At 39.6% G+C, this 12,943-nt stretch overlaps 1 protein-coding gene across 7 annotated transcripts in view; it reads left to right on the forward strand.

Annotated features, from left to right (window-relative positions):
* NAV2 (neuron navigator 2) overlaps positions 1–12,943 on the forward strand; it is a 210,088-nt gene that overhangs the window by 109,967 nt on the left and 87,178 nt on the right. For all 7 annotated transcript variants that reach the window (XM_051777240.1, XM_051777241.1, XM_051777244.1 and 4 more), the window contains one exon: positions 1,520–1,909. In XM_051777240.1, coding sequence (XP_051633200.1) covers positions 1,520–1,909 — 390 coding nt within the window. The remainder of the gene's footprint in view (positions 1–1,519; positions 1,910–12,943) is intronic.

Below are 12,943 nucleotides of genomic sequence, written 5' to 3' on the forward strand. Positions count from 1 at the left end.
AAAGATGAAGAATAATGAGTTCTTGTTAAATGTGTGAGGTGATGTTTGAATATAAGTAAAATGCTTCTTCATCTTACTGTTGAATAACTGAAGTGCATTACACCCCTCTCCTCCTCTGTGTAATATTTTGTTTAAATAAGCAGCTGAACTGTGCTTGACCCACTTGATCAAGTGGATACCTTGAATTCCTGACCAATCTTTGGTCAAACAAATTTTTTTAGTCATCCATGTTAACTGCTTTTATTTTGTAAAGCAGCATTTGGAAATCTTCAGCAATATTTAAAATATGCTGTAAATAAACAAAGACTGCTATTGCATTTAAACATTCTGTGACCTAGATCTTTTCGGTGTTGAACAGGAGGTTTGGGAGAATAAGCTGTTTGTCCCCTAATGAGTTTGTGGCCTTATAGACTCCAGGCCTAAATGAGTTCATTGGGAGCACACTTTGTGTTTTGGCTTTATATCTAAAACTGAGGCAGAGCTTGCAAAGATAAACTCCCAATGCTATTTTTCTTTTCAAATTTCAATTAATGCAACAACTCCTTATGATTTAATTACTGTAACCAGAGGATACGTTGGTTTTAGCAGCATATATGGGACATTGTATTGTGAATGGTACAGTGCTGTTTATTTTAACAAATATCCACAATAAATAAAAAAAAGGGACACTGTTAGTTGAGTGGGAAAGGAAAAGAGGAGTTCATGTGGGTAAGAGAAGTTGCAGGTGTGGATTAGCTGCAACTAAGCTGTGAGTATTCAGGGTATAGTCTTGCAATCTATACACATCCCCTGAAATCTCATGGTGTAGCAGTCCCATTTTTAGGGTTCCATATAGAAATAATACTAATATTCTTAAAATTATACTTAAGTCATGCATATATATGAGTAATTAATTATTTTTCCTGTGTTTACTCCCATGTTTGGGTTTGACCAACTTCAAAACTATTCCTAGTTCATTCATTGGTTTGTTGATATATAAAATACATCTTGAAAGAGAAATTTTTTTACCTTTCTTTTTACTTTTTTCATTTAATCCTCTAGTCAGTGTAGAAATAGCTTCCATCTTGGTGCTGGACACATCTCCAAAATATTAGGACTTTAATGAATGCAGACAAAAAAAGAAAATGTATCAGAAAAGTAGTACTTCAGCTGGTTTTCCCTTAGTCATCTTATTGTCCCACTCCCTTACCTAAAGCGGCAAACCCATGGTATAATGGAATTATATACGATTGAAGATGAAAAGGTTATGCTTTGATGATACTGTGGATAATCCATTAAAAATTCCTGCTTAAGTCTTCTCACATATATGTTGAGCATCTGAGGTCTGTGTGCAAGAGTGTCATGGAGGAGTGGACCTTACTCTTACGGAGTGTTGTAGCAGGTAGATTCTGTTAGTGCTGTTCCTTGCAGTCTGTAACTCGGTGAGCATTCAGGGCGTAGCTCTTGCAGTCACCTGAAATCTCCCAGCTTTCCCCAGAGCAGCCACATTTAATCGGACGCATCTCTTTTTTTTCCCAAGCACACTGGAGACCACGTTCGACACCAACGTCACCACCGAGATCAGCGGCCGCAGCATCCTCAGCCTGACGGGGCGCCCGACCCCTCTGTCCTGGAGACTGGGGCAGTCCAGCCCTCGCCTGCAGGCAGGCGACGCTCCGTCCATGGGGAACGGGTACCCCCCCCGGGGGAATGCCAGCCGCTTCATCCACGCCGAGTCAGGGCGCTACATGTACTCGGCCCCCCTGCGCCGGCAGCTGGCCTCGCGCGGCAGCAGCGTCTGCCACGTGGACATCTCGGACAAGGGCGGCGAGGAGATGGACCTGGAGGGCATCGCCATGGATGCCACCGGCTACATGAGCGACGGGGATGTGCTGGGCAAGAATATCAGAGCCGATGACATCACCAGTGGGTAAGTTAAGGCCCTGCTTTGTGTGGTTCTCCTGTTGTTTCTAATGGCGCTGTATTTCCACGGTTATTTGGAGAGAGAATTAAAACCAACACCAAATAAATTCTACTAGTTTTAATAAGTGTTTGGAGAGACAGCTCAATGTCACAATTCATTCAGTCAATGGGATTTAAACACATGATTTAAGTTTTAAGTGCATGTTAAGAAAATATTCCTATATATAAACATATCCTTACACATACTAAAAAGTTTTCCTGAGTCAAGGTTCATTGTAGTTGACAAACACATGCTGCAACATTCATTTATGCCCACGAGATGGAGAGAGTGAGGCATTTTTTGTACTTCACTGAACTCTTTTGCTGTCTGAACTTTAAGGGGACAACTCACTGGAAGGAAATGAGTTTGTGTCTCTGTGTTAGGTAAAATAGGTGTACATGCTAAATGAAGTTTAAAGAACAAGTTAGTGGGCAGAAGTATGAAAGGACAGACAATTGTTAACAAGGTTCTACATGAACATTTTGTCTCTGCCTTGAATGAAAAAAGCATTTGTTCTTTGCTCTGAAGTCAGGATGTCTGCTCTCAGTTCCTACTGTAATGTACAGTCATTTTCTCATAGCTCAAGTGCATCAGCCTTTTCCCTGTCTGGCCATCTTACATCCTTTGCTTTTTTGTAATTTTGTTATTTGTGACATTTCTTGTGGCATCGGCTTCTTTGGAAGATTTAGTGTCTCTTACTGGAATAGAAAGCTGGAATCCAGCCTCTGCTGCATCACTAATTTAACCAATTCAGTTACACCATCTGGAAACCTCCAGTAATTCTGTCCATTGTGAATACTTGGATATTTTCACACTTTTCAGAAAGTCAGACACTTTATTTTTAATTCTTTGTTAGGGAAGCATATAGTAAAGAAACTGATGCAAAAACCAGTATGAAATTCTGTTTCAGATAAAGCACCAGTAGCTGTAGCTGCATTAATAATGCATCATATCCCTAAAGCACCTTGTGTTTTCCTCAAATAAATCAACTTACACCTGAGTTTTTTAATGTTTATTGTAGTAAGTTACTGCTTTTTCTCTAGACTGTGAATTTTATTCAAACTTGTGGCTGCAGTTTTGATCTGTAAGTGAGGAAAATAAATTCTGAGTAGCACTATGGTTTCTATAAAACACCTTCAGCAGGAGTTGGGAAGTATCTCTGGCAGTTCAGGTTTTTGCTGCTCATATCCCAGAGGAGCTCCAGTCCTTGCAGATCTTTACTTAGTGTATAAAGTTCAGATTCCAGGTTGAGGAAAAGGAAAGAAAAAGAAAGCATTTGAATTTATGAATGATATTGCCAGAGAAATCTCTGCCCTCACTCATCTCTGTGTATCATTTCCTTTTCTTTCTGTGTCAGTCTGGTCATCCCACAAGGTAAAAGATGTGAGTATCCATAGTCTGAAAGTCAAAGTGTGGTCTTCATATTATGGGTCTAAGGGACTAATAGTGTAATAAAATTATTTTGTGAGTTGGTACTTCTGTCACCAGTGAGTTATATACCAAGAATAATGCCAAGAATGATGAACCTTGCAGGAAGAGTCATATACTCCCCCCCACCTCACTCCTAGCCTTGAGTGTTAGGACATCTTTAACTGACATTTTTTTCCCCCACTGGTTTTTAGAGGAGATAACTTTCACTTTTTACTCATGTGACTAACCACAGATTGATTAATGAGATCTCAAAGTTCTTCGGACAAGCAGTCCACATTTTTTACCTTTAGCTACAAAAACCTGTTCTGCTAAATGATATGAGTTGGTTTATTGATTTATACAGCACTGTTGGAGTCATTGACTAGGTCCCAAGGGCAGAATTGGTACTGTAGGTCAATCCATTGTTAGAAAGATCCAGCTCTGTTTCCAGGTTGTGGGCAGGGTTTGGAGGTGGGCAGTCTGGGGGTTCTCTCCTTGCTGCACTGGTGGGCACTTGGAGGGAGCGTTGCTGGAAGCAGCCCCACACTGTTGGGGTTACACGGTCTATGGAGAGTAATTGTGTGTGTGGATTCCCAGAGAAGGGAGTATTGCAATAACAGCATTGGATATAATCCCAATATTAATCGGGAGAGAGAAAAAAATGAGTGAAAAAAATGAGTATCACTAATGACACTGGGCTACCATCTCCAGTGAGAACAAATGTTTGGTAACCTGTTCCATAAGTTATCTTCCCTAGTGTCAGTTTAATCCAAATAGTAAAAAAATAAGATAGCATTGTGTTTTCGTAGGACATGAATAATAAACTGCTTAGAAATCAGAGAGGTTGATTGTAAAGAAAACATCCGTGTGACTTGCTGCAGAACAAATCACCACGATCAGTGTTAGGGCAAACAGGCTCAGAATTTCCAGAAGCTGAGTTACAGTATGTGGAGAACAACACAAGAGAGTATTTAGAGCATGAATAGCTCTTTATTAGCTGGTATGTGTTTCACTTTGTCATTTTTCAGAATTGCTACAATCCTGCAGTCTGAAAACCTTGGATCTGTGTTTTCATTGGCGAACTGATAGGGAAGGAAGCCAAAATATTTGTTACAGCCAAAATAAATCCAATAGCCAAGAAAAACTATTTTAGCCCTGTGATCCTGATGCTTTCTCTGAAATGTACTGGGTCATGGGAAGTTTCGTTTGGCCTCCTCTGGTGAATCGGCTCAAGCAGAGCTCTGGCAGACACCGGGATTGCTTTCTTAGGGTTAGGAAGAGTATCTTTGCCAAATGGACAGAAAACAGCTCTTAAACTAAGGAATTCTCCAGGAGGTGGATCAAAGGTAAGAAGTTGCCTTATTACGGGAGCTAAAACATAACCCAGTGATGAAGCAAGAGGACTAAGATTCATGTGAGCTGGGGAATGAGCCCCCAGCCCCCTCCCTTTGGTGGCTGGCAGAGCTCAAGACTTGGAGCCTCATGAGAAAGTGGCACCTCAGAACCCAGAACATACCTACCCCACAGATTGTCCCAGGTGGGAATGTTAATCCTCATGGGTTTTTTGGGTTGGTTCACAAGGTTTGGTCGAGCTAATTTTCTTTGTATCTATCTTTAGAATGCAGCAACAGGGCTGTTGGTCAAAAAAAACCTTTTAGAATTATTTGCTTTTAATTTAATTAATCCTCTGTCCCTGTTTCCATTACCTTAGTGTGCAGCTTTCTCTGCAGAAAATGCTGGTCACATGTTTTCTCAGGAAATGGCTTTGATTCTGCAAACACACCTTTGTCAAAATCATTTTTTGCAGAAGTATGGCTGTTCCAGCTATGTTCCAACAAAATGTAGGTTTGATGATTTGACAACTCAGTTGCTTGAGAGCCTGAACTTCAAGGCAGGGCAGTGAGCAGCCTGGGCTGTGGGTCCATGCCAGGCTGGGCTTTGAGGCATGCCCAGCTCACTCTTTTGAGTGTATCTCATTAAGAAATGTTGCCTAGTGACTCTCAAACCTCACTTGGCCAGCCAAGCAGTGAACTGCTCCCTCAGCTTTTAGATAAGGACAGAAGGGCACAGCCTGCATACAATGTTCAGGGCCACTGTGTTAAAATTCTCCTTGCAGTGACCTCTCATGGGTGCAGTGGCTGTTGGGGGGGGGAGACATTTTTCTATTTTATTAACCTCCCCATTTATTTGACGATTTGGGGCTGATACATTCCCATTACAGATCTCAATTTCTGTGACCTCATAGTGTGTTTTTGTGCAAAATGCTCATGGGATTATGATTCTTGTTTATTCAAACCTTTATGCTCCCTGGGGGTCTTTCTACAAGCACTGCAAGCAGTTGAATTTGGAACCTGCATAAAGGATGCTAAAGGGGAGAACAGGCCACTCTGGACTGGGGAACCAAACTTTGGCCCTTCTGCTCAGGTCTATCAAACCCACACAGAAACACTGTGCCCTTCATGGATCAACACCATCATTGAAATAGAGTTCTGAAGTAAGCTTAAGTTTAGGATTTTTATCTATTAGGAGGCAAAGAAAAGCTGAAATTGAGGGCTGATTTTGTTGGATGTTGAAAGTAATTGATGTTTATAGGATTCTTGCAGCTCAGTTTCTTGGTTTGTGCTATTTTTCAGTCAGGCAGTGATGCATCTTTTTCAGAGGTCAGGATCATACATGGCATAATAGACCTTCCCTTGGGCTAAGATTTCAGAGAAAGAGAAGGAGGACTATGCAGTTTGCTGCTAATGAGAATTTGTTGTTGGTAACAGTAGGTAAGAGAAACCCTTCCCTTCTAAGCTGCCTGCAACAGGAATGGTTGCTGCTCCAGGTAACACGTGGCTGGCTGGAAATCAGGAGTGGCTGAGTTAATCCTGATTCAGTGTCTGTGTAGAGTTTTTTCTGACCTGTTTCTTGCCGTGGTTATTACCCCTGTATTTTTCTGTACATTTTGAGTTACAGTGGATTAGTTCTTTACTGGATATTGCTCCTTAAATGGTATGATTTCAGTGATAAGTTTTCATCTAAATACAGCAGATGAGTAAAACTACATTCCTTATATGGCTCTTAACAAGTCAACATGACTAAGACTCATTGGGACGTTTATTTTATTTTTCTTCTGTCTTTGAGCAGAGTGTTTATTTGAACTGCCTTTTGTCTTGTTAGGGCTGACTTCTTTTACATTTTGATCTTTTCAACATTGCTGAATAGTATCTATATATGGTAAATAGATAATTAACACAAATAATGAAGGGGTCAGGCAAGCAAAATCAAAAGTTTGACTTTTATGATAAGGTATAAGGAAACTTTGACTTCGGACTTTGCAGGAAACCAGGTTGAAACTGAGTTTGGATTTAAAGTCATAGACATCTGGGTGCTGTAAGACTGAAAAGAAAAAATTATGACAGTGTTCTTCCAAGAACTGTACTTATAGTTCTTTACTGGAGACATGAATAGGATATTGCATAAGCATTTTCAATATTATTAATCTTGTATATTGTTTTAAACATTCTTAAATATCACACTCATTTCAGGAATAGTTCTTGTGTCAGCTTCATCAATAAGACAGTGTTTTATCATTTGTCACAAATGATACTCCGATAATATGCTGTCATAGAACTTCTCTTGCAGTGAATGATTCAGGAAGACAATGTAGGCCTCTAAGTTATAAACTTAGACATCAGCTGGAATCAAACTTTTTATTCAGTAATGGTAAAAAAAAACTGTGCTAGGTTATATGTAGTGTTAATAAATGCAGAAGTTTTGGTGTATTGTATTTTTGCTTACTTCTACATACTATCCTATTGCTAATAATTACCAAAATGCCGTTTAATAGCAGTTATCTCACTCTGGGCTCCTTTCTGTAGTAAACACCTCAGCAGTGTTTGAACTGCTGCATCAGGGACAGCAGATTTTTGTAATTTGAATGAAAGGACAGTTTCTAAGGGACAAAATATGGTCCCAGTTTGGGCCTAGCCAGTAGAGGGGGATGCAATCACACTGTGTCAATATGGATCATCTGCAGGAAAAGAGTAGGAATCCAAAGTCACTGTGGAGTTACTGTTCCTCTGCTGCTGACACTGCTGAAAACCTCTGGAGAAGCAGCACTCCCTCCATACTCCTCTTTGATCACAGGTCATTCCTCTCCTGAACAAAATTAAAGAGGAAAATGAAACTTATTCTACTGCTTATTTCTATGATTTTCATTGAAATAGATTCTGAGGAAGGATTTAGGCATTTAAATCACAATTGGCACGTGCAGAGCCCCATTGAACAGCAGCCTGATTCTAATGAGCCTTCCCCTGGCTTCAGGCTATCAACCTGTGCTTGGGGGGTGTGTCATCCTCTTTAAGAAATGAGTTTCCACCCAGGTATCCCTGGGGTCCAGAGTGACATTTGCACACCTGAAGGGATTGGCCTCCTGGGTGTTTTCACTAGGTTTGTGAAAGAGCTTTAAAAGCAGTGGTGGAGTCAGCCTCTTGCTTGAGGTGAAGGTGAATTTGAGGTTAAGGTGCACTTGGCTGACAGTTTGAGTGAGTGTTGAAAGGAGGATCATACAGTAAGGGGACTCTCCTCTGGAACAGGAAGGGATGCAGTGATGTGAGAAATGCTTTCAGTCTAATATTCTTTTATATACTGGCAGTTTCTCTTTGACTATGTGTATCTAAGACTGCTAATTCCACAGGAAACTGGTTTCTTCAGAAGCTCAATCAAAAGCCATTGTCCTGGAGGGAGCAAATGTGGGGGACACGTGTGAGATCTGAGTTATAGTGGCAGCACCCACCCAAGTCCTTTGCAGGCCTTGGAATTCCTGCAGACTGCTTGAAGAGGAGAAGATGTAGAAAAAAGTTTAGCTTTGGACAGCAGTACTCAAAAATTGTTAACTGATTGCTGCTGAATGACTTATGTGCCGGGCAGCCTCAATACATCTCGAGATAGAAAAGTACTGATTTCACAGAGGCCACTTATTTCTGTAGATTTCTTTTTTTTTTTTCCTCAGAAAAAGATCTGAGCATTAAGTAGTCAACAGGGGTGAACCTGTTTTGCTTCTAGACTGGTTTGGACAGTGTGAATAAGCAGTACCATTCATGTTATTATTGATTTACAGGTGAGAGATTTCCCTAAGTAAACTATGAAACTAAAATATATTTATTAAGTTTTGCACAATCTCCATTTTCCTATGTTACCTGTCAAGTGAAACAGGTATCCAGCAATGACTAGGATTTTTGAGAGTGCAAGTAATTTGTTCAGGGTTTACTCCATGTTTGGATGGAGCATCTTCAAAGCAATTAATAGTTCGTTCATTCATTTGTTAATTGTAAATAGTTGCTAATTATTGGTAAAAGTCTATTAATTTATAAATTATAGACTGCCTTAAATATAAATTAAATTTTAAACGAATTGAGCAATAGGTTTGTGCTTCTTTGAACCTGAAAGGTAGGATTTGGTCTAATATTAGGGATTTGAGCATTGTATTAGCAGTCCCAAACTGAAACTCAGGATCTAATCCTTTTCCTGAATGTCTTTGTTGAAATTCACAGGGATCAAAGAATGGAGTTTAAACGAGGAGCAGGCTTGTAGACAGGGTCTGTATTAAACCCTTTGGTGAGAGAAGTCAAGTACTGTGCCAATGGGGAGAATGTTCTAACGGAGAGTGGCCAGGCAAGAATAGGGATTGGAAAGACTTTTGGGGGATATAAACATGGGGAAAGACCATATGGTCTAATGCCAATGTTATGATGGAAAATGCGTGCCAGATTCATACTAAAGTGGGAAATTTGGAGTTGTCATCATCCTGCCATTAGTCTAGCATTTCTTTGTAAGTCAAATTTAGGACATATTCCTAGCTGCAATAACAGGATCGTTCTGATCCCATTTATTGTGTTTCAGAAACAGCAGTGGAGAATTTTCTCCTGCTGGATTTTAGTGACTGGCAAAGTTAAGAGTTGTTCTTTGATACTCAAAGCTTGTTGAGCCTCTTGATCTCAATTAACTGACTGTAATGAGACAGATGAAGCCTAGTGAAAAAGGAAACATTACAAAGGAAAACATTAAGCATAACAGTGTTACTGTCTGTAGGAGAACAATTCTGCACCTCAAAGCGGATGTTGATACGTGATATAATCCAAGGACTATAATTCCTACAAGCTTTTTGTTTCTTAAAGTTTTGAGCACTTGGGTTGCTGGGCAAATCTTCTGCCAGGAGACACCTGGGCAGCTATTGCCAAACCAACCTGGAAACCAATGCACCAAGAGGTGCTGCTCCTTCTCTTCCTAATACTTAAGTAAAGAATGCCTGTCCCTTGGCTATCTATTTTCAAACTTGGAAAGTTCGTATTTGTACATTAAGGAGTGAAATGAATATATTTGAAGTGGTAGAGTTGTCAGACCATAAAAGTAAGTGTGGTGCTGGCTGGGTGTATCCATGGGTAAGTAGGGAGTGCAGGCAGAAGTCAAGTGACTCAGAACACTGGATTTTACTGATCCCTGGCATAACCTGTTCCTGTTTCCTCAGAGTGCCTTTCAGGAAAGGGAAATAAATCAATTTAGCATCAGAAATAGCCTAAAAATATTACGCTTGGAAGGGCTTGCTATGGCATTCAAAATTTCAGAGGCACAGAAAGAGTGTATTTGGCTAAAGAAAAGAGAAGTTTAAAGGTCCAGGTTGTCCAAAGCAAATTACTTTATGCCTGTAATGCAGGGCAGGGAGCCACTTTCTTATAGGAAAAAAATTGTCACCTAGAAAGAGGGCTGTAAGTCTCAGTTGTGTATTAGAAGTGCATAATACTTCTCTTGTTTAACTTTAGTCTTTTCATATTGACAGTTTGGTTATTTTCTTTTCCTTGCTGATGAAGAGTGAAACTATAGCGATGAGTATTTAAACATTGATTCCTGGAAAGATTAGAAACTCCTGTTAACCAGAGTCATCACTGTCCATTCATTAAATATTATTATATTGAACTTCATTAAAGGCAGTCTTTCCCCACTGGCCTTTAGTACCATTCTTAAAGCATGTGTAAGATTGAATTTTTTGTAGAGTTTACCCATCTGTATGAAAGTCAGTCTGGATATGACAGTCTTCCCCAGATCATATGTTTAAACTTTTTCTTATTTTGAGGCAAGTGAAAAAGTACTTCCAAGTCCTGGGGTTTTTTTTCATTGAGTGTGCTGGCAGAGTTTTTAGAAGTCATGAAATTAGTAGGGCATCTAGTGCAAATTTATTATGTTTTTTAATAAGAAAAGTCAAATAAATTACACCTAATTGATAACTGGCCTAATACAATTGTTTGGTCTGCAATGGGTCATTGCAGAGGAGAAGCTGATATTCTTGTGTTCCATATTGTGTGGGTGTAATAGGACAATAAATTCAGGTAGTGTTGAGTACTGTTAGAGTTATATACAGGATAATATTTCCTAGTTTTATTCCTCCCCAAGTAAAACATTGTAAGGTTTTAGAAAAATATGCCTTCCTTATATTCTCCTTTCTCATAAAGCAAATATGTACAGCAATAATAGTGTATTCATAAAGGCAAGACAGTGTCTTAGAGCCAAGACAGTTTTAAGTTTGAAGGGATGGAGAGGAGGAAAAAGAAACAACGATTGGAGGTTTGTGGCACCAGTAACTTTTAATCTCCTCTGTACTAACAAATGGATAGTAGAGAACTTTTTTTTTTTAATTTATTTTAAAGTATATTCATTGTAAATGTGCTTTTCTCCACGGACTTTAGAAGTAGTACCTTTCCTTCTTCCTTCACCTCACTGTTGCATGCAGGACTAAGGCATCATTGGTTTTGGCATCTTTTCAGAATTAATCATTCCTGGGTAGAAGATATTGCGTGAAATAAAAATAAGATATAAAGCTTTCAAACTGTGATTACACAAACCTGTTTCAAAATACAAAGATCTACCTTGTGTTGTTCTGGCATGTAAGAAACTTGTCCTAGTGGTATGGGGGCTAAAAGTCACTGTTTATGTCTGTACTTTTTCACATGGTTTTGGTAAGAAAAACTGTCATGGTCTAGTGGTCAAAGGTGCCAAAGGCATCCAGCTTCCATTGACTTAATGTAAGATTTATCAGTGCTTGAAAACAATAAAAATCTGACTCTTTAGTTTTCAGTTTGTTGCAACTGCAGAATTATTCTAATCTTTGAGCTTCTGCATAGAACATAAAATATGCTGATGCTGATGAAAACATTGATTTCAGCATGGCTAACTCTTGAAAGTAACATTTTATTTCCAAGTACTAGGTAGGGAAAACAATGTATTTCAGCTGTAGTAGATCTTTTTTATTAAAGGACTAATCATATGCCAGAAATCTGACAACAAGCTAAAGGCTGCATTTTCCAGTACATATGCAGTGGGTATTGATACAGAAATGTGTTTCATGTGCAGACAAGTAGCTGCACTAAACCAATCAGTGTATGTGCATTAGATGCTTTTGCAAAATACTATTTGCATGTTTGTATAACAATATGGTCTTAAGCTCTGCTTCTCTCTTCTTTCCCTTTATTTTAGTAGCTTAGGGGAAAAAATATTCTTCCATTATAAAATATTTATAAACTGTCAAACACCAGTTAGATTGCCAGACCTAAGGCAAATTCCACATGTTACAGTGCAACTGTTCCCCATGCTTTCCACAGTCTTTGTTTATGAGTTTGGAGAGTCAGATTTGCTGAATGGAGAATACTCTTGTGTCTGAGTTGACTGGCTTAGCAACAGCCTCTTTGTTAAACTCCACAGAGACTCCTGGGTTGCTCCTGGGATGGCTCTGTACAGATTTATACATGTAAGTGAAATGCTAACCAGCAGACTGGGCAAGGCTTCCCAGCTTTTCACCATTGCATTTTTATAAATGTTGTGAACCAGTTTGAGTTGGGTGAAGTACAACTGCTGCAGTGGGATCTGACCGGCAGAGGCACTGCCAGCTGCAGCTCGGAGCATCTCTCCTTTCTTGCTGTGGGTAAGGGTGTCTCCCTGGTAGGGAGAAAGCTCTGTGCTTTTTTAAGCAAGAGGAAGGTGTCCTCAGTATCTAGATATTATTCTATGGGCTGCTGTTGATTTGCTAGTGGCTGAAGGATTGAGAAGATACAACCCCGTCAGCTCTGAACTCAGTGAGGTGTGTTACATGTCCAGCACTGTGCTGGAAACAGCGACCATGGTGCCGGGCTTGCTGGAGTTATTTCAGTCTCAGGTGTGTGAAAATCTTTACGGTGTGTTCACTCAATTGTCAGTGCTGCTCCTGGAGATCTGTGTGGGCTTATGAACTAGTGGTGGTAGCACAGAGCTCACTCCATGCCAGTGTCTTTAGAGGCAAATGGAACTTGCCTTTCCAGTTTAAAGTTCTTGCGTATATCTGTGGTCAGAAATACCTAAAGAAAGGAAGCTAAACCAAGAGAAAAATCCTCCTGTTTTATCTTGACACTTGGGACTTGTTGACTTACTACTCTCATAAAATGCCACAAAATATTTTAAGACATCATTGAAACACTGGCGTAGGGAAGCTCATTGAGAAGTTATTCAAGAAGGCAAGACTGTAGAAACATCTTAATTTCAGTATTTCAGTGACATCTTAATATTCAATATTAATTTCATGTT

Source organism: Manacus candei, unplaced genomic scaffold, assembly GCF_025592945.1.
Source record: "Manacus candei isolate 608988 ecotype Guabito, Panama unplaced genomic scaffold, ASM2559294v1 h1tg000009l, whole genome shotgun sequence".
NCBI lineage: Eukaryota > Metazoa > Chordata > Aves > Passeriformes > Pipridae > Manacus > Manacus candei.